Raw genomic sequence first — 22278 nt, forward strand, 5'->3', positions numbered from 1 at the left:
GGCCTAACCAGTTTAGACCGTTAATAGTTTTTGAGCCTTTTACAATGGGAGCAACACGAGAACTTCCCGGGGGTTCACCAAGAACCTGTTTAAATGTTATTATTAGGCTTCTCACATTGGATTTGTAGAAATACTCGTACCCAATGGGGAAATCCGAAGCCCGGTATTTTCGGGTTGGGTTTAGAGTCGGGTATGGGATGATTTTAGCTTTTTAAGAAGGTTCAGGTGTGGGAACAGTTTTAGATTTAAACTCGGTTATCTGGCCCGTATATCCGAAAAAATATACGCGACCCATTTAAATCTGAAGTACATAATATACATAAATTATTTTATAATATACGCACGTATATTTCTTGATAATAAAGGATATAAAGTTAATAATATGCATAAATATAAATATATTAGTAAGTAAACGGGAACCCAGATACCTATGGGGATATTTATTTATCTGCTAGTTGGTTTTTAAATGGAGAGACGTCAGGTATGGGTCCGGGCTCGGGATGAGTATTTTTAGTCGGATTTGAGTCCAGGATTACTTATACTTGCCCCATACCCGATCAAGCGACATCCCTACCTTCATAGTGCATGTTTGTTTGTTAATATTTCATATCAATGGCTACTTAACAAATGATTTCTAAGCCATCTAGAATGTTTGTGTACGTAGTTGATGCTTTACTTTAGGACATTAGACATTTTCAAAGACCGAAATAATTGGTAAACATATCCAAATTCGGGAATAACACATACAATTACCAACCACATAATAACATTAACTCTTCATGATTCATTCATTCATTTATTTCATATTTCATATTCATACAAACATTGAAAGAATAAGAAATGGGGAAAAAGGCTGTGTTGATTGGATGTAATTACACGGGAACAAAGGCAGAGCTCAAAGGATGTTCCAACGATGTCAAGAAAATGCAACGTTGTTTGATTGATCGTTATGGCTTCTCAGAAGGTGACATTAAGATTCTAATCGATACAGATGATTCTTATACTCAACCCACAGGGCGTAACATACGTAATGCCCTTGCTCTTCTTATAAAATCAGCCGAAACTGGAGACGTTCTTTTTGTTCATTATAGTGGTCATGGGACTCGACTTCCAGCTGAGACCGGTGAAGAGGATGACACCGGCTATGATGAGTGCATTGTCCCATGCGATATGAATCTAATAACTGGTATGAATACCTATATTATATTAGGGTATGCTTGAGTTTCTGATCCACTTTGCGAATCGACTAATGCTACCTATATTTGACATATGTATGGATTGTTTTCCTAAGATCAATTTAGAATAGGACACTAAATTTACCCAACACATTTTTTATGAATATGTACGTATTTTCCACCCCAAACCCATGCATGACCAAATGGTTAGAAGGACACATTGATACCGCTAGCCAATGACTTTTGGTCTAAAACTCTAAATTTACCTCACTATTATTATTATTATTATTATTATTATTATTATTATTATTATTATTATTATTATTATTATTATTATTATTATTATTATTATTATTATTATTATTATTATTATTATTGTTATTATTATTGTTATTATTGTTATTATTATTATTATTATATTATTATTATTATTATTATTATTATTATTATTATTATTATTATTATTATTATTATTATTATTATGTTATAATTCAGTAGGCTTATAACTACCTTTAGTGGTTTGATTCTTGATGTTATAATTCAGTAGGCTTATAATCAGTAGGCTTATAACTACCTTTAGTGATTTGATTCTTGATTTAGAATACTAATAATGAATGTAAGAACAAAGATGATAATGGAGAGAAAGAAAGAAACACTTTGTAAGTGTGAGAAATGGTGCAAGTTTAATGCTTGCATTCATGAGTATTTATAGCCTAAAATCTCAATATAAAAATACATACTTTGTGTACCAAAATTGACTATATGTATACACCAAAATTGACTATCCATATCTATATTATTATTATTATTATAACACTCCCCCTTGGATAGCAATTTTATTTTGTTGAAGATCAACTATAAATTACTGCCTCGTTAAAAACCTTGCTAAAGAAAACCCAGTGGGAAAAAACTTTAGCTAAGGGAAAAAGAGTGCAGCATGGAGTTGACTCCCCCTCAAGTAGACATCGCTTCAGCTGTTACATCTTTTGAACATGTCTCATGCCAATGTTATGAACGTGTGTTCTGAAAATAGCAGTTGGAAGTGCTTTCGTGAAAAGATCAGCAGAGTTTTTGCTAGATTGCACATATCTCATTTCAATCTGGTTGTCCTTAATGAGATTTTGAGTATATGAGAAGAATCTAGGTGGTATGTGTTTTGTTCGGTCACTTTTGATATACCCTTCTTTCATCTGTGCTATGCAAGCTGCATTATCTTCATAGATAGTTGTTGGACTTTTATCGCGTTCTAGTCCACAAGAATCAGTAATGAGTTGTGTCATTGATCTCAACCAAAAACATTCTCGAGTAGCTTCATGTAATGCAATCACTTCGGCATGATTTGACGATGTAGCAACAAGTGTTTGTTTTTGAGAACGCCATGATATTGCAGTACCTCCATTTAGGAATACATATCCAGTTTGAGATTTAGCTTTATGTGGATCAGATAAATAACCTGCATCTGCATAACCAACCAAATCTTGTTTTGATTCGTTAGAATAAAATAATCCTAAATCAGTAGTTCCTCGAAGGTATCGAAATATGTGTTTGATCCCATTCCAGTGTCTTTTGGTAGGAGCAGAGCTGAACCTTGCCAACAAATTAACTGCAAAAGAAATGTCAGGTCTTGTACAATTTGTAAGATACATAAGAGCTCCAATTGCACTAAGATATGGTACTTCTGGTCCAAGAATGTCTTCTTGATCTTCACATGGACGAAATGGATCAGCTTCAACATTGAGTGATCTAACAACCATAGGAGTACTTAATGGTTTTGCCTTGTCCATATTGAAACGTTTCAAAATCTTTTCAGTATATGTTGTTTGATGTACAAGTAAACCATTAGGCATATGCTCAATTTGTAAACCAAGGCAATACTTGGTTTTTCCGAGATCTTTCATTTCAAATTCTTTCTTTAGAAGTTGAATGGCTTCATGGATCTCTTTATTTGTACCTATGATGTTAAGATCATCAACATAAACAGCTATGATCACATATCCGGATGTTGTTTTCTTAATGAAAACACAAGGGCAAGTAAGATTATTTGTATACCCTTTGCTTATCAAGTAATCACTTAATCGGTTATACCACATACGTCCCGATTGTTTTAACCCATATAAAGATCTTTGTAATTTAATCGAATACATTTCTTTGGGTTTTGCATTTGATGCTTCTGGTACCTTAAATCCTTCAGGTATCTTCATATATATATCACTATCAAGTGATCCATATAGATAAGCAGTCACAACATCCATGAGATGCATTTCTAAATTTTTAGAAACTGCCAGACTGATTAAGTACCTAAAAGTAATTGCATCCATAACAGGAGAATAAGTTTCTTCATAATCAATTCCCGGTCTTTGAGAAAAACCTTGAGCTACAAGTCTAGCTTTATACCTTGTAACTTCATTTTTCTCATTTCTTTTTCGGACAAAAATCCATCTGTATCCTACAGGTTTCACATCTTTAGGAGTGAGAATGATGGATCCGAAAACTTTTCTTTTATTGAGTGATTCTAATTCAGCTCGTATTGCTTCTTTCCATTGAGCCCAATCATGTCTATTTTGACATTCAACCATAGATGTTGGTTCTGGATCATCATCATTATTCATGATGTCATATGCAACATTAAATGAAAATTTCTCATCAAGATTTTTCATTTCATTTCGGTTCCATAATATTTTTGAATATGCATAATTGATTGCAATTTCTGTATTGACATCATCAATCTCCTCTGCAGTAGGAGTACTGATTTGTGGTTCTTTTTGAACACTTTCTTTTACTTCATTATCAGCTGATTTTCTTTTTCGAGGATTTTTATCCTTTGAACCGATTGGTCTTCCACGTTTCTGACGTGGCAAAGATTCATGAGTGACGTTATTGCCAGCTTTTGGAATTTCAATTCGAGCTGGAGTATTTACTGCTGGTATATATGATTTTGTCACCGTTTTTGTATCTGTAAATGCATCAGGCAATTGATTTGCAAGTTCTTGTATATGCATTATCTTTTGAACTTCTGTCTCGCATTCTTTTGTGCGAGGATCAAGATACTTTAATTGAGGTTCACACCATGAAACATCATTTTCTTTATTTTTCATTTCTCCCCCTAATCTAGGGAACAATGTTTCATTAAAATGACAATCAGCAAAACGTGCTGTAAAAACGTCACCTGTCATAGGTTCAATATACCTTAATATTGAAGATGTTTCATATCCAACATATATTCCCAACCTCCTTTGAGGACCCATTTTTGTACGTTGTGGTGTCGCAATTGGAACATACACTGCACAACCAAATGTTCTAAGATGGGAAATATTTGGCTCTTGACCAAAAGCAAGTTGTAGGGGGGAATATTTATGACTTGCACTTGGTCTGATGCGAATCAATGCAGCAGCATGTAAAATTGCATGACCCCATATAGATACAGGGAGTTTTGTTCTCATTATCAATGGTCTAGCGATTAACTGTAAACGTTTAATCAATGACTCGGCTAAACCATTTTGTGTATGCACATGAGCAACAGAATGTTCAACAACAATTCCTATAGACATGCAATAGTCATTAAATGCTTGAGATGTAAATTCACCAGCATTATCAAGTCTCACCCTTTTAATGGTGTAATCAGGAAAATGAGCTCTCAATTTAATAATTTGGGCAAGAAATTTTGCAAATGCCACATTACGGCTTGATAACAGACAAACATGAGACCATCTGCTAGATGCGTCTATTAGAACCATGAAATATCTAAATGGTCCACATGGTGGATGAATTGGTCCACATATATCACCTTGAATTCTTTCAAGAAACATTGGTGATTCTTTCTCAACCTTAAGTGGTGAGGGTCTAGTTATCAATTTTCCAAGAGAGCAAGATGTACATGGAACCATTGTATCATGATGGATTTTTCTATCCTTTAGTGGATGTCCATGAGTACATTCAATAATCCTTTTCATCATTGTTGATCCTGGATGGCCTAATCTGTTATGCCATAAACTGAATACACCAGGATCAATATATTTTTCGTTAACTACCATATGTATTTCTGGTACATTTATATGTGTATAATGTAATCCAGAACTAAGTCTTGGCAGTTTTTCAACCACATGACTCTTGTCAGTGATACTTAAATATTTCTCATTTTCTGTTGTCACTGACTGATAATCATACCCGTTAAGGTATATGTCGGAGAAACTCAATAAATTTCTGCTTGACTTGGGAGAAAATAAGGCATCATTTATTAAAAATTTTGTACCATTTGGTAGTATGAAATTTGCCTTTCCTATCCCTTTTATCAAGTTAGCAGGTCCTGATATTGTATGTATAGTTCCTTCCGTTGGTTTTAGATCAATAAAATATTTCTCGGATTTAAGTATAGTGTGTGTAGTTCCACTGTCTGCTATACAGAGATCTCCACCACTTGATTGATGTTGTATTCCAGCAAAATTCATATTGAACTTCATATATAAGAAATAAATAGTGAGTACATTAATATTACACAATATTTTAAACGCAAATAGATAGTACTGAAACATTTAGCAAACATAATGACTAAGACAGACGATATTAAATCATTTATTTTTCAAAAGACACACAACTTAAACATTCAAGAAATCTTCATATAAATCAGATGGTTTCTCAGTGACTGTTGGATCAATATTATCCACAAAATTTACTTCCTTTTCTTTACCTTTCAGCGAATCCTGATACATCTTAACAAGATGTTTAGATGTTCGGCAAGTATTAGCCCAGTGGCCCATTCTACCACATCTGTAGCAAGATTCTTCAGAATTTTTAGAAGAATTTTCTTCAACATCTTGTTTAATGGGCTTGTTTTGTGGTTGATATTTATATTTTCGTGGATTACTATTTCTTTGACCACCACGGCCACGACCACGACCACGTCCACGCCCATTACCATTACCATAAGGATGGTTTCTACCATAGTTATGGCTTTTGGCATGATGATGGTGATGGTTATTATAACCACGACCTTGCCCGCGTCCTTGTCCCTGTTTATAATTATTTGCAGTATTTGCTTCAGGGATTGCAAGTGTACCAGTAGGACGGGATTGCTGATTTTTCATTAATAGCTCATCATTTTGCTCTGCAACTAAGAGATATGAATTAAGTTCAGGATATGTTTTGAACTTTAGCATTCTCAAATTTCTTTGCACTGTGATGTTTGCAGCATTCATTGTGGAGAAAGTTTTCTCCATCATGTCTGCATCACTAATTTCATGTCCACAGAATTTAAGTTGTGAACATGTATTATACAGAGCTGAGCTGTATTCATTTACTTTCTTAAAGTCTTGGAACCTTAATGTTCTCCATTGTTCCATAGCAGCTGGAAGTAAAATTTCTCTTTGATTATTGAATCTGCTTTTGAGACCTTCCCATAAAACATGGGGATCTTCTACAGTCACATAATTATTTTGTAAGCATTCATCAATATGTTGATGAATAAAGCAACATGCCGTAGCTTGTTCTTTTTCAGAACAAGTGTTGTTTTCATTTATGGTTTCAAGAATGCCCATTGATTTAAGATGCATTTTTACTTTTATAACTCATGGCATGTAGTTGTTTCCAGTTGATTCTAAAGGAGTAAATTTAAGCTTTTCCAGATTCGACATTTTCTATTATCAAAAATTAAAACAAACATCATGATAAATTAGAGTCAATTTATATTCATAAGTATATAAACATTAAACATAAATTTAATATAACATAAATGATAAGTAGGTGACAGTGTCGACCATGTGTAAGCAATCATAAATAAATGTTATATAACAAAAATATAAATATTAGTAAACATAAATGAAAATTTGGCGACAGTGTCGACCATATATTTTTTCAGGTGGTATAACCGACCTATATCATTCTGGTGGTATAACCGACCATATATCATTTTGGTGGTATAACCGACCATATATCATTTTGGTGGTATAACCGACCATATATCATTTTGGTGGCAGAGCCAACCATATTTAGTATTAAGATTATCGTGCTGATAACGTGTTATAATTCAGTAGGCTTATAACTACCTTTAGTGGTTTGATTCTTGATGTTATAATTCAGTAGGCTTATAACTACCTTTAGTGGTTTGATTCTTGATGTTATAATTCAGTAGGCTTATAACTACCTTTAGTGATTTGATTCTTGATTTAGAATACTAATAATGAAGTGTAAGAACAAAGATGATAATGGAGAGAAAGAAAGAAACACTTTGTAAGTGTGAGAAATGGTGCAAGTTTAATGCTTGCATTCATGAGTATTTATAGCCTAAAATCTCAATATAAAAATACATACTTTGTGTACCAAAATTGACTATATGTATACACCAAAATTGACTATCCATATCTATATTATTATTATTATTATAACATATTATTATTATTATTATTATTATTATTAAATTCGGAAAATATGTGTATGAGACTGTTTCGAACTCTATCCACATCCTAATGTAATCCAAAAATCGCATTTATATTCGAACTTTTAATAATTTTTGTTGCATAATTGCATATACTTGATTTCTTATTAAGAGTATCGCAAGTCTTAAGCTTAAGTGCAAAACTCACTCCCAAAAGCTAGTTTGAAGGAGGAAAGAACACCTAAACTTTTAAACTATCTTTTGGTGTGCACCCATATGACGTGAGATTTACTTCTTCTGTCCCACTACAAGTGTCCACTGTTGACTTTTCAAAGTCATTCTTTGACAATTTTGACTGTAAATATTTTTCTTTATGTTATATAATATTTGATAAAAAAAAATATATGAATGAATTAAGTTTAAATTGTATTATGATTCATATAATTTTCAATCATTAGATTCCAAAGATCAAGAAGTTCATAAAAGTTCTTTGACAAAATAAACACTTTGAAAAGTCAACAAGGAACAAGTGTAGTAGGACGGATGGAAAGTTTGATACAAATAACATTTTTGAGTACATTATATTTTGACATTGATTAACTTGTGTGGGAGCTTTCAGATGATGACATTAGGGAGCTTGTAGATAAAGTACCTAAAGGTTGCAGAATAACTTTTGTATCCGATTCATGCCACAGTGGCGGACTCATTGATGATGCCAAAGAACAAATTGGTGAAAGCTGCAAAGATGATTGTGAAGATAAGGAAGAAAATGGTTCCGGTTTGGGTTTTGTTGGAACTATTATACAAAAGACTGGAGATGCATTACAATCTGCATTTAGCCATGACAATATTGCCGAAGATTCAACGCTCACAAACCGTTCTCTGCCTCTTGATACACTTGTAGATATACTAAAACAAAAAACGGGTAATCACAATATCAACGTTGGAAATGTTAGGCCGACTTTATTTGATGTATTTGGCGAAGATTCGACTCCAAAGATCAAAAAGTTCATGAAAGTTCTTATGGATACCTTCAAAGGTGGTAGTGGTGCTGGTGCTGGTGCTGGTGCTGGTGCTGGTACTGGAGCTGGAGCTGAAGATGGTGGCGGTTTTCTAGGGAAAATTGGAGTGCTGGCTCAAGACTTTTTGAAGGAAAAGTTTGAGAACAACGCGGATTATGGGAAGCCCGCAATGGAAACAGAAGTTGGTGGGAAACAAGATGCGTATGCAGGGTCAAAGAAAAACAAGTTGCCTGAAAATGGAATTTTGATTAGTGGTTGCCAAAGTGATCAAACGTCGGCTGATGCTACACCATCAGCGGATAGGGCTGAACCTTTTGGCGCTCTTAGCCATGCGATTCAGATGATTATTCAGGAAACGGATGGTAAGGTAAGTAATCGGGAGCTTGTGGTGAAAGCAAGGAATTCGTTAAAGAAACAAGGGTTCAAACAACGACCTGGCCTTTATTGTGATGATAAACATGTTGATTCTCCTTTCATATGCTAATTTACCATACTGGATTGATGAAGGTGCAATGCAAGATTGAAATTCGAGTAATATGATGTTATGTTTAATTGGTTTGTTTGTTTTGTTGATTTGATCAGAACTAGCTACTGCGGGGTGTATGTTAGGATATCGTGTTATGGTTTTTAACTTTTTAACAAGTGATGTTTGTATTAAGATAAAAAGATATGTCAATAAAAAGTTATACAAGGAAACATACAAGACATCAAGAGTGGTTGCGTTTTATCATAGTCATGAAACCACGTGAAACGGCATGATCCGATCGTTAGCCCCACTCCCGACCGAGGTCTCATTCTGATGTTTTACTTCCAACATCGCTTTGAGCGACGTTGAGTCTTTTTTTTTTTTTTTATTTATTTATTTCTATTTTACTTTTTTTTTTCATCACTTCTTTTGTCCGCTTTTTTATGTTTCTATTTCATTAAACCTACATTTTCGAGTTTTTTTATGGAAATGAAATGAGACTGGTACAAAAATACTTTAAAGATATTCGAGTTTTTTTAAGATGAAAAGGAATGCAAAAGAGATTAAGAATGCTATAAATTTTTTCCGTTCATATTTGGGTATTATGAATTAATGAAAACAATCTATCTACATATTTGTGTAACAACTGATGTGACCCTAGGACCTCTATTTACTTCACATTATTTAACCTCGAATACATATCAAAGACTTGCAACCCCTCTTTAATAGCTTATATGTATACTAGTTTTTTTGAAACCAATCAATCATTAAATATTATTTTCTTTTCTTTTTACTTTCCTTTTAACTCGATAATACACTAAAACAATTTTATATAACTTTCTTTTCAATTTTTTTCAACTCTTCACCTTTTCATCTCATTCTTTTTCACCAGAAAAAAACTCGAAAACACAACATAAATGTGTAGACAAATATGAATTTATCTATCTATCTATTATCAACACCATAACTAAAAAAAAACACCATAACTAAAAAAAAATACTTAAATATTCAATAACTTTTCAGTTCATCACTTCTTTGTTTGATTTTTTATGCTTCTATTTTATTAAACTAGTTAAAAATTCGGTTGCGCCAAGCTGCGTCTAGGGTGTTTTACATAGCTGTAATTATATCTGACAAACGGGTCAGGTTGGATAACAGGTCAAAATGGTTTGACCCTGTATGTGATTAATAAATTAAATTAACATGTGGTATTATGAGCAGTTAAAATTAAATCTCATAATCATTATTAAATACAGTTGACTCCCATGTTTAAATTAATATTGTCGAAATCTAGTTATTCATTAACAAAGGAATAACCAATTGGTTTTCAATAGTCTGTCAAATGCACATTAATGTTTATGTGTTTTCGATGAATTTAATTTGATAGAAAGAGATATCCGTTATATCAATTGAAATTGATTTGTTAATGAATGGTGAATTAATGTTTCGGTACAACCTTTCATCCGTAAATTACTCATAACAAACGCCTATAATACCTCAATATTGGTTCATAAACTGAATGGATAAATGTTGAATATACATTATTTTTTTAATTTTTTAATTTTTATTTTTGGTAACCAATCTTAATCTCAAAAAAGAGACAAGAAAACAAGAATACAATCGAAATCTAAAGGACGAGGCTCGACAGCAGAAAACTCGGACATACAAAGAAAGCGAGCAACCATTATCTAAGAACGAGCCTCGACAACACCCTAACCAAACCTAAACAAGATAATAAACATGAATACACAAATAATCAAAAGACACCAACCACACTAACCATACCAAACTCTACAAGAATGGACCAATTAGTCTCCATTGTTATTGTTGTTGACATCGCCTTCAACATTAGCCTTGAAGGTAAAAGTTGATTCGATCCCTAACTCTCCATCCTTGGAACATCCCGTCTCCGGAGAATTAAACCCTCCATTCCTAAACACATCAAGAAAACCTCCTTCACAACCCGACGCCACTCCTATGCGAATCCCCTTAACCTCCTTAAACTCTCTACCGTCCATGGATCTCCTTTGAATCTCGATATCTACCTCCTCATCATCACTACAATCTTGTAAACAAAACGCCCCATCCTTGTCATTCCTCTTCTTGCCCTTGCCTTTCCTTTCACCTTGAGTCCACCTTTGATATACATGATTTTAATTTGTAACTTTAATTAATTCAATAGCTTACTATGAATTAATATGAACGAAATAATGAACCATTTATTAACTTTGAAAGTTTTATATGATAAACTGATCAATTATTTTGTCGATGAGTTAATATGAACACATCAATGAATCATCGTTCAGAATGAAAACATCAAATTTAGATGTCTATGATTTGCCATTCATAAGTTATAATTGATCAGAATTTGTCAACTAAGAATTAATGCGGATTTATCATACATCATCATGTGACGTATATAATAATGGTGGACATGTATGTAATGGTGACAAATTGACAATTAATGTATGTAAGGTGGTCATAATTGATCATTGATGATGATTATATTTATAATATACCTTGACGTGGATTAACGATGATGTACATCGACGTATTGTATGCATTCTTTATTGACTTTTACAGTTATGATAACTTATACAATAAAATATATTATTATTAATTAATTAATTAATTAATTAATTATTAATTAATTATTAATTAATATTAATTATTAATATATCTACTAAACCTCATCAAGAATTTGGCCGTTTTAGACCAATTTGTGTATAGAGTGCAATCTAGTTTTGGCCAATGAAGAAAATTGTCATATGACTTATAGTTAAGGGGTAATATTTGTAAATGTTTATCAAGAATTTGGCCGTTTTAGACCAATTTGTGTATAGAGTGCAATCTAGTTTTGGCCAAGGAAGAAAATTGTCATATGACTTATAGTTAAGGGGTAATATTTGTAAATGTTTAGGGATAACAGTGGGGCATAAAAGATAACTTTGAAGATTTAAATGTAACTCTTTAATTTAATATAATAATTATTAATAAAAACTCACCCAATTTTTTTTACGGAATTTGTCTTTTTTCTTGCTGCGAGTTAGATTTCTACGTTATCACCGTTCACCTCAAAATAATTTTACGAACAAAACGCAACTAATTATATTCGAAACGGAGATTTTTTTTTTAATAAAAAAAGTGAAACATATGATAATAAACAAACTAAACCAATTATATTACATGAGTTCGAGTACTTTAACCCATTTTGTTCGCTTATTTTTTATCTGTTCTCGCTCAATATTAGTTTTATAAAAGATGTTAAAATGTTTCATCGCAACGCGCGGGCCATTAGGTATACTAGATAGCAAACTTAATATAATAATTATTAATTAAAACTCACCCAATTTTTAACGGAATTTGTCTTTTTTCTCGCCGCGAGTTAGATTTCTACGTTATCACCGTTCAACTCAAAATAATTTTACGAACAAAACGCAACTAATTATATTCGAAACAGGGTTTTTTTATATAAAAAAGTGAAACATATGATAATAAACAAACTAAACCACTTATATTACATGAGTTCGAGTACTTTAACCCATTTTGTTCGCTTATTTTTTTATCTGTTCTCACTCAATATTAGTTTTTATAAAAGACGTTAAAATATTTCATCGCAACGCGCGGGCCATTAGATATACTAGATAGCAAACAACGTATATCCAAATACAACCGCAGCAACGCGCGGTCCGAATTCTTTCTAGTTATAAGCATTATTAGCACATATATATATATATATATATATAGGGGCAGAATCAATGGGGAAGTAACCAATCGGGGGGAAGCGGGGGGAAGCAAATTTTATTTTTTTTTCGTTTTTTTTTGAATTTTTTTTTCCGGCATCAAGATCACACGAAAATATGAACATTTAGAAGAGACACTTCGTGATGAATGTTATTATTTAGGCGAGAAAACGATCGAAAAAAATAACATTCAAGATAATATTGTTCGTGATGAATATGAACATTTTTTTTTTTCACGTTTTGTGAAGTAAAATTTAGCCCGATTTAGAGTTTATGGTTTAGGGTTTAGGGTTTAGGGTTTTGGGTTTATTCCATAAACCCAAAACACCAAACCCTAAACCCTAAACCCTAAACTCTAAACCGTTCGTGTTAAAAACTCAATCTAAATCCTAAATCTAAATCCTAAATCTAAACCCTAAACCCTAAATTTCTAAACCCTAATATCTAAACCCTAATATCTAAACCCCAATAGCTAAAACCTCAATATACGCTCGAAAAACACGATAATTGTTATATATTACTTCTTCGAACGTTTTCCCGCCAAAATAAAAACATTTATCACAAAGTGTCTCTACTAAATGTTCATATTTTCATCTCATCTATAATGTTCGTGAACAAAGTTTTTTCAAAAAACGAAAAAAAAAACTTTTTGCTTCCCCCCGCTTGGTTACTTCCCTCTTGATCCTACCCTTATATATATATATATATATATATATATATATATATATATATATATATATATTGAAATGATTCCTAGAGAACTATAGTATGTAGAGAACTCATAGAACTCATAGATTGAACTTCAATCTATGTGGAGATTGAGCTTCAATCTATGGAAAAAAAATACAATCTGCAAAAAAAAAAAAAAAAAATTCTGCAAAAAAAAAGACAGTGAATCTGCACAGAAAAAAAGTGAATCTGCAAAAAAAAAAAAAAAACTGCAAAAAAACGTCAATCTGCACGCAGATTGAATCAATCTGCACAAAAAAAAAGTCAAATCTGCACAGAAAAAAGTCGATCTGTAAAAAAAAAAACTGCAAAAAAAAAACGCATATTGACTCAATCTGCACGCAGATTGACTCAATCTGCATAAAAAAAACAAAAAAAAAATCGATTTGTAAAAAAAAAAAAAAGCTGAAAAAAATCGTCAATCTGCACGCAGATTGACTGAATCTGCAAAAAAAAATCTGAAAAGAAAAAAAAATCTGCAAAAAAAAAAAAAAATGTGAATCTGCACGCAGATTTAGTGAATCTGCACGAGTTCCATGAGTTCTCTACTACCTTTGGTTCTCCATGGATCCTCACCCTATATATATATATATATATATATATATATATATATATATATATATATATATATATATATATATATATATATATATATAAGGGTAGGATCAAGAGGGAAGTAACCAATCGGGGGGAAGCGGGGGGAAGCAAAAAGTTTTTTTTTTTTTTTTTCGTTTTTTGAAAAAACTTTGTTCACGAATATTATAGATGAGATGAAAATATGAACATTTAGTAGAGACACTTTGTGATAAATGTTTTTATTTTGGCGAAAAAAACGCTCGAAGAAGTAATATATAACAATTATCGTGTTTTTCGAGCGTATTTTGAGGTTTTAGCTATTGGGGTTTAGATATTAGGGTTTAGATATTAGGGTTTATAGGGTTTAGATATTAGGGTTTAGAAATTTAGGGTTTAGGGTTTAGATTTAGGCTTTAGATTTAGGATTTAGATTGAGTTTTTAACACGAACGGTTTAGAATTTAGGGTTTAGGGTTTAGGGTTTGGTGTTTTGGGTTTATGGAATAAACCCAAAACACCAAACCCTAAACCCTAAACCCTAAACCCTAAACTCTAAATCGGGCTAAATTTTACTTCACAAAACATAGAAAAAAAACGTTCATATTCTTCACGAACAATATTATCTTGAATGTTATTTTTGTCGATCGTTTTCCCGCCTAAATAATAACATTCATCACGAAGTGTCTCTTCTAAATGTTCATATTTTCGTGTGATCTTGATGCCGGAAATTTTTTTTTTCAAAAAAACGAATTTTTTTTTGCTTCCCCCGCTTGGTTACTTCCCCATTGATCCTGCCCATATATATATATATATATATATATATATATATATATATATATATATATATATATATATATATATATATATATATATATATATATATATATGAAAATGATTTATCCTACTACCTTGTATGCCTACAAATTGTCCTACCCACTAAAATCATGACATGTGTATTTACCTTTTTAATTAATCAACACTTACTAATCTATTATGCCTAATTTACCCTCTCTTATTTAATGACCCCATTATTTTTTAGTTAATGCGTAAGGATTAATTGAACACATATTTTTAAGGACTTGTAGATGATAAAAAACTTGTGTTTTTATTTTTTATATCATGATATATATTATATTTTTGTTTTATATTTATTTTACAGAAGGCATAATATGCAAGGTTGTAAAAGTCGCGAGTCGGGGACGCATCGGTCGAGACCTAAAAAGGACGCGTCGGCCGAGTCGGGGACGCATCGGGGACGCATCGGTCGTTGACCAACGTTGACTTTATTAATAATTTCTTAAATATATATTTATATATGTATAAAATAGTTTATTATGTACCATAAATTTCTTAAATAAGAACTTTAATTTAAATACAATCAAACTTCAAACTCAATTAATGTTACCGAGTACATAATCAGTAAGGACACAGAGAAAAGAGCGGCTCAAAAAATGAAAACAAACCCTAATTTTAAAACATATCACATCTTGACGAAAATTTGACTGATTTTAACCGTTGTTGACCAACTTTGACCGTCATTGACAGACTTTGACCGAACTTTTAGCTTTGACCGTCTTTTGAGTCGTTTTTAGAAAAAAGGGACGGAGAACCCAAAAAAAACGACGCATCGGCCGACGCGTCGGCCAAGTCGGTCGACTTTTACAACACTGATAATATGTATAGATTTACATGAGTAGCAATCCTTCAAAAGACTGAATAATGTACAATGAACTCCCAATCAATGGCGGATTTAGGATCCTTAGTCACTGGTAGCACCAAGGTTAGTCCTACTTTTTCTTCAAAATTTTATTGACGGGTTGAAAAATTAATTAGAAAAAATTAATCTCAATAGTGATGTAATATACTATATTAAAATATTATTCAATTTGTTGATCTACGCCGATAAATATCATACTCCCCCATTACAGTTTAAATGTTCTTTAGATTTTTTTTTGTTGAATTTAAGATGAGTTGAACGAAATCTTACCCTTGTATCATGGTGAATTTGACCGAATTTATCTAATAACTACATAATTGATAGAAATAATTTAAGGTAAAATAATAAATTTAATGATACGATTATTTAATACGGAGTAGTAATTTTTTTTTATCATTGAATAATTACTTTGGACAGATACAAATACAACTACAAATACTATTTATTTTGGAATCGAAAGCGTAATAATTAAAAGAATCAAACTAATGGTAGAATAACTAAAATGTAGATAGATATGATGTTTGAGTTTTGCATAGTGTATGTTCAAAATAAAAATAAGAAACAAGACAGAGAGCTGAAATGGAGCTTTAACAAAAAAATAGAGGTATTATATGAACTTTTTACGGAGTATAATATAGATAGATGTAAACAAGTGGGCCCTTGAAGTGTTATCTCTTCCATAATTTCATTCGTCTCCTCACCTTCAAAAGCTTCCATGGAACTCTTTCGTTTTTATATTACTCCTGCAACTCCAAAAGCTTCTTCGAAATGGATTCTCCTTCATAATCCCACATCTTCTGATACGAGTTGCGGGTGCACCACGGTTGATTCATTTTCGAGTTCAGGTAGCGGCGAGTCACGGTTGCACCACCCCAATGGCTATACCTATTTACCCTTCACGACCAAGATCCACTGGTAGCACGTGCTACCAGTGTTACTAGGGTGGATCTGCCCCTGCTCCCAATGAATACTTTGTCTACTGTTAGTGCGATCATTCGAAAATATAATAAAAACAAGGGCAAATGGCCCAAAAAGGTAACATAAGTTACCAAATTTGACAAATAAAGGTAACCCCAAATCGTGTAAGCCCGAAAAGGATTCCAATTTAATTTTTGCGTAAGAAAAGGATTGCGTGTTTAAAATTTTTAAAATTGAGGTAATATCCAATGAAAAATAATAATCTAAAATCGCGAATTACTTCAAATTGAAAGTTGGAACAGATTCGTAGTGCTTCGATTAGCATTTGTTGTGAAGCAAGTTCATCCAAAACATCACGGAATACAACGAATCGAGATGAACAAGTTGTTTTGTTCAAACGACTTATTCATCTCGATTCGTTGTTTTTCGTGATGTTTTGGATCTAGTTGCTTCACAACAAATGCTAATCGAAGCACTACGAATCTGTTCCAACTTTCAATTTGAAGTAATTCGCGATTTTAGATTTTTTTTCATTGGATATTACCTCAATTTTAAAAATTTTAAACACGCAATCCTTTTCTTGCGCAAAAATTAAATTGGAATCCTTTTCGGGCATCTTTTTTTGGGAGTTACCTTGATTGTCAAATTTAGTAACTTATGTTACCTTTTTGGGCCATTTGGCCTAAAAACAATAATTGTCATAAACAATCAAGTAACAATCAAGTAACAAAATCTAAATAAAAACAATAATTCTGCCTTTGAAAAAAATAAAAATAAAAATAAAAATAAAAACAATAATTGTCATAAACGATCAAGTAACAAAATCCCTACATGTTCCATAAAGCTTTTGTATGATCAATGATTAAGGTCAAAGTTGTTAGGTCGCCTACGTGTATTATCATTCATTTTTTAAATGACCTTCATCATCCATATCAATCACATAAAAAAATTTGTACTTCGTTTTTGCATACGAACAAAATAATCACGAAGTGCTTCAGCATCCCCCTTTCCAAGTCGAAGTTGTCTTACCTTCGCAATGTAATTTCTACAATCTCTCTCGTCAAATGTCAAGTTCTCATATCCTTCAACTTCTACTACTAGAGAATTAAATTTTTTGCTACTGAAATCCCAGCATAATCATTTAACTTTAGTCTTCTCTTAGAATAAGGATCAATTTTCTTATGAGATCGGTGATATCGTGATTTTTTGGGACTTAATGCATGATTATGCTCAAAACAAATACCGGAGATAGTACATTTTCCATCACAATCAACTATCACACTTATTTTTGCCTTACAATCTGTTTTGCTTGACTTCCTTGGTTTGTTGGATTCTGACTTCGGCTCATACACACCACCTTTATAACATCCAAATGCATATTTTTTTTTGTCACCCTTTGTTCTTGTACTCGATATACGAACTCCATGTCCCATTTGATATGCATAATTGTTGTAGTAACTATAAATCTCCTCTTCTGAATCAAATTTCATCCCAACATTGGGAACGTCTTTGGAAGTTTCTTGTACCATATCTGATGATTCCATCCCTAAATTTGCCATCCTAAATAATGAACAGGTTGTAAAACAAACTATTAAATTATATGCTAATAAGTGCATTCATGTTACATTATACTTCGTAACGTCTAGTGAATATATTAAAGATGCCACTGTCGTACTTATGAAGATTGCTTATAAAACCTAAAAGTTGTGTGGATTAAGGCTAATAAAAAGATACGGAATTAATAAATTATGATTTGTAAATGAGTTTTGAAAGTGTACCAAAAATTAAAGTTGAAAGAGAGAGAAATGTGTGAAAGAGAATTTAGAGAGAGAGAGTTTTTTGTAGGTCGTTACACCAAGAATTCGAGCACGACAAAGGATAGAGATTGGTACAACGGGGGCTATGTGAACCAACACGCGAGGAGCAACGAACATCGATGGACATCATTTATGTTTTTCAACTTTCCGAACAATTGGGGTGTGGCCAGTGTTGTAAATCTCCTTATTTCTCCCCGAGATCTCCCCGAGATCTCGTTTTTGAAAGGCTGCCGAGACGAGATGTCCATCTCCCGAGATTTCTCGTTCAGCGAGGTAAAACTTGGTCAAAGCCACGATTTCTCAAATTTTCTCGCTCATTTCTTGAATTTTCTATTAAGGTCACGTGATTTTTCGGATTTTCTCTCTCATTTCTTCGATTTACTTGTAAAATCTCGTAAAAATGTATATAAATGTACATATATATATATATATTTATTTATATACATTTATATTAAAAAAAATAAAAAGTCAAGGTAAGTCAATGCCCGAGATCTCCCCGAGATTTTTCCGAGATGCCGAGATCTCCCCAAATATGTCCGAACGAGATCTCTCCGAGATCCGAGATCTCCAACCTTGGGTGTGGCTGATCTTTGGAGAACTTTCAAGGTTCATGGTGACTTAAGGGACATCTACTTGGCGAGGAAAACTTTGAAAAATGGACAGAGATTCGCATTCGTAAGGTACGAAGGTGTCGCTGATGCAGATCGTATGCTCAGGTTGTTAAGCAACATCAGCTTTGACTCATCTCCAATCAGAATTTTTAAGGCTAACTCTAGGGCTTCTAGGGCTGATGGCAGAGATGGGTTCAGTATCGATGGCCAAGCCAAGAGATTCCAACGTAACTAGGAAAATAGGAAAAACACCATCAACAGAAACTCATTCTGTGATGAAAGGAGGTACAGAGAAGTGGTGGGAAAGAAAGCTGAAGATCTAAGAGACAAGTTAACAAAAAAGAAGGTAGATCAAACGGACAAGTCTAATAAGCAAAGTGAAGATCTACGTGGGAAGTTATCAAGAAGTAAGGAAAAGAGGAATATGATGGTGGACGACTATGAGAATGTGAGAACAATCAATGTAGATGAGAAAGAGATAAATGATAACTTAAGTGGAAGGACCTTGATTGGGGAACTAAATAACATTGGTTTACTGGATCAGATTGATGTACTAAGCAAGGCAGAATATCATGGTGTTTTCAGTTTCAAATATTTAGGGGGTCTGGAGATGCTTATCATTAGAGAGAATCATGAGTGGGCAGAAAACGTTCATCGACAAGACAATCATATATTCAAGATGTGGTTCAACAACTTAAGAGTATGGGAAAACCGATGGTCTTCCTGGGATTCTAAGAGATTAGTGTGGATTAATATTAGGGGGGTTCCGGTGGGTAATTGGAAGGACAGTACGTTCTGGTCAATTGCAGAATGGTGGGGGGATGTTGTAGACATGAAGAACTGTAATATTGATCCCAACAATAACCAGAATCTTCTTATGGGAAGTGTCCTCATCCTCACGGGTGAGGTTGATCATATTAATGGTACTGTCAGATTGGTTGCTGGAGTAAAGTGTCTCTATGTTAATGTCAAAGAGGATTCATCTAAAGTCTTTGAATTAGTTACTTTGGATGATGATCATAGTAATTACAACCCTTAAGACGATCCTGATTTTACTCCTGATGAGGAGCCTGGGATTAACACTGATGAAGATATGGATCATGATTCTGATAGTTCTAGTATCTACTCTTCGGAGTTCGATCTAAACCCTATTCATGAAGAAGATGAAGTTCAACACAGGAAGGCTGATGAAGATGAAGATTGCAGGAATCCAGCAGATGTTCAATTGGAAGATGAGGAGTCTGCTTACATGGGTATTGGGGAACTTTTTGGAGAAAATAATGATTGTGGTTTCGGGCATGGAAAAGTAGGCGGCACTGACAATACCGTTACATCTAATTCCCCATGTAATGTCAATTCCCCATGTTTTCTTTCGAAGCCTGGGATAACCTATGAAGGTGGGGCTGACAATATTAATGCTGTATCTAACGATGATAAAATTGGGAATGATGGGCTCATCATACTCAAAAGAATGAAAGAGTAAATACTGGGCCCAATAGTGCAGAAGATGTTGGGCCTAATGGGCTAGATACAAGTCTACCTAATGCAAATAACTTTGATACTCATTCTAGCCCATCAAGTTACATATCGGTTCCCAAGTCCAGTAAGGTGTGACCAATCGACACCACCACTAATGGAAAAGTTTCTAACTCATCTCGTCATACCCAAACAGAATATTCAAACACTTCAAGGGTTTCGGAAACCAACCCCACCAGTTCAAGATTGCAATTGAGAAAGATACACCAGTGCAAGTGCAATTCAAATTCAAATTCGAGTGAAAACTGGATAAATATGATGAAGTAGAGGGCGTCTTCAAGAATTATGCACATTAAGAGGAAAGCAAGATCTAAACAGGTTAAAAAATCATCCTGCTCAAAATCAAAGGATAATTCTAAATCGAAAAAACTGATAACATGGGTGATGGATTGAGGCGTGAGATTTCAGAAGATAGTGTTGGATTAAGAGAATTTGGTATTCGCCTGGGTCTCAAATGGCCTGACCAGGCACAACAGGAAGTCTTCCCCTTCATCCCTTCGTTTTAATATAGTTTTATTATGAAGATAGTGTCTCTAAACGTTCGTGGGTTCGAGGTTGGGAAACAAAGAAAATTTGGTTGGGTAAAGGGTATTTGCTCAAAAGAAAAACCAAATTTCTTGGCCATTCAAGAATCTAAAACACACACGAGGTATGAGCAGTGGTTTCATCTTCTATGGCATTCTAATGACTGTGGTTATATTAAAAAAAGAATGTGTCGATAAATCAGGGGGAAAATTCTATTGTGGGATTTGAGTGTTTTTGATGCTACTAATGAAATATCGTGTGATTTCTTTAATGGTGTGCAAGGTATTTGGAAACCTACAGGCATCGAGGTTACGATAATCAACGTTTATGGCCCCCATGATGATCAAAGTAAAGGGAGAATGTGGGATTCGTTAGATAAATTGTTAAATGATGGTGAAGATGCGTGGATTTTATGTGGCGACTTCAACGAAGTCAGAGATGTTTCCGAGAGATTGAACTACGAGTTCATTGCTAGTAGAGCTAGGCGTTTCAATGAATATATCGCAAATAATAAGCTGATCGAGATACCTCTTGGGGGAAGGAAATTTACGCGTATAAGTGATTACGGGATCAAGATGAGCAAATTGGATAGATTTCTTGTGTCGAAGAAATTTCATAATCTCTGGGGCAATCTGTCTGCTATTGCCTTAGACAGAGACCGCTCAGATCACTGTCCGATTATACTAAGAGATACCGTCGTAGACTTTGAGCCCAAGCCCTTTAAGATTTTCGACGAATGGCTTGTAACCGAAGGGGTAGAAAAAATAATTGGTGATGCGTGGTCTAAAAAGGTATCAGGTAACCGTAAAGACTGCAATTTCAGGAACAAATTGAAAAAGGTGAAGCTTGTGCTCAAATCCTGGAGTCAGTCGGTTTTTCACTCCTTAGACGACGAAATCGAACTTTTCAAAACAAAGGCCATTGAGTTTGAACTAAAAGCTGAAAATGGGGTGTTTAGTGATATTGAAAGATTGGAGTGGTTAAATGCTAGAAAAATGTGGTTCGAGAAGGAGAGGATCAAAACAAACATGTATAAACAAAAGGCGAGAGTCGGTGGATTGTAGAAGGGGATGAGAA

General features: G+C 33.4%; 2 protein-coding genes across 11 annotated transcripts; both read left to right on the forward strand.

Annotated features, from left to right (window-relative positions):
- The first annotated feature begins 840 nt into the window (after positions 1-840).
- Positions 841-9048, forward strand: LOC139844018 (metacaspase-4-like). 10 transcript variants are annotated; one of them, XM_071834223.1, is made up of 4 exons: positions 841-1186; positions 8162-8287; positions 8348-8587; positions 8636-9048. In XM_071834223.1, exons 1-4 carry the CDS (start codon positions 841-843, stop codon positions 9046-9048), a joined length of 1125 nt encoding a protein of 374 aa, XP_071690324.1. The 10 variants fall into 10 exon arrangements, with proteins under 10 accessions (XP_071690324.1, XP_071690315.1, XP_071690316.1 ...); XM_071834214.1 differs by having other exon boundaries at positions 8162-8608; positions 8642-9048; XM_071834215.1 differs by having other exon boundaries at positions 8162-8602; positions 8642-9048.
- Positions 9049-21053: 12005 nt separating this feature from the next.
- On the forward strand, positions 21054-22265 carry LOC139841771 (uncharacterized). Its single transcript, XM_071831975.1, has 3 exons — positions 21054-21123; positions 21205-21325; positions 21404-22265. Exons 1-3 carry the CDS (start codon positions 21054-21056, stop codon positions 22263-22265), a joined length of 1053 nt encoding a protein of 350 aa, XP_071688076.1.
- Positions 22266-22278: the final 13 nt, after the last annotated feature.

This window comes from Rutidosis leptorrhynchoides, chromosome 4 (genome assembly GCF_046630445.1).
Source record: "Rutidosis leptorrhynchoides isolate AG116_Rl617_1_P2 chromosome 4, CSIRO_AGI_Rlap_v1, whole genome shotgun sequence".
NCBI classification, from domain to species: Eukaryota; Viridiplantae; Streptophyta; class Magnoliopsida; order Asterales; family Asteraceae; genus Rutidosis; species Rutidosis leptorrhynchoides.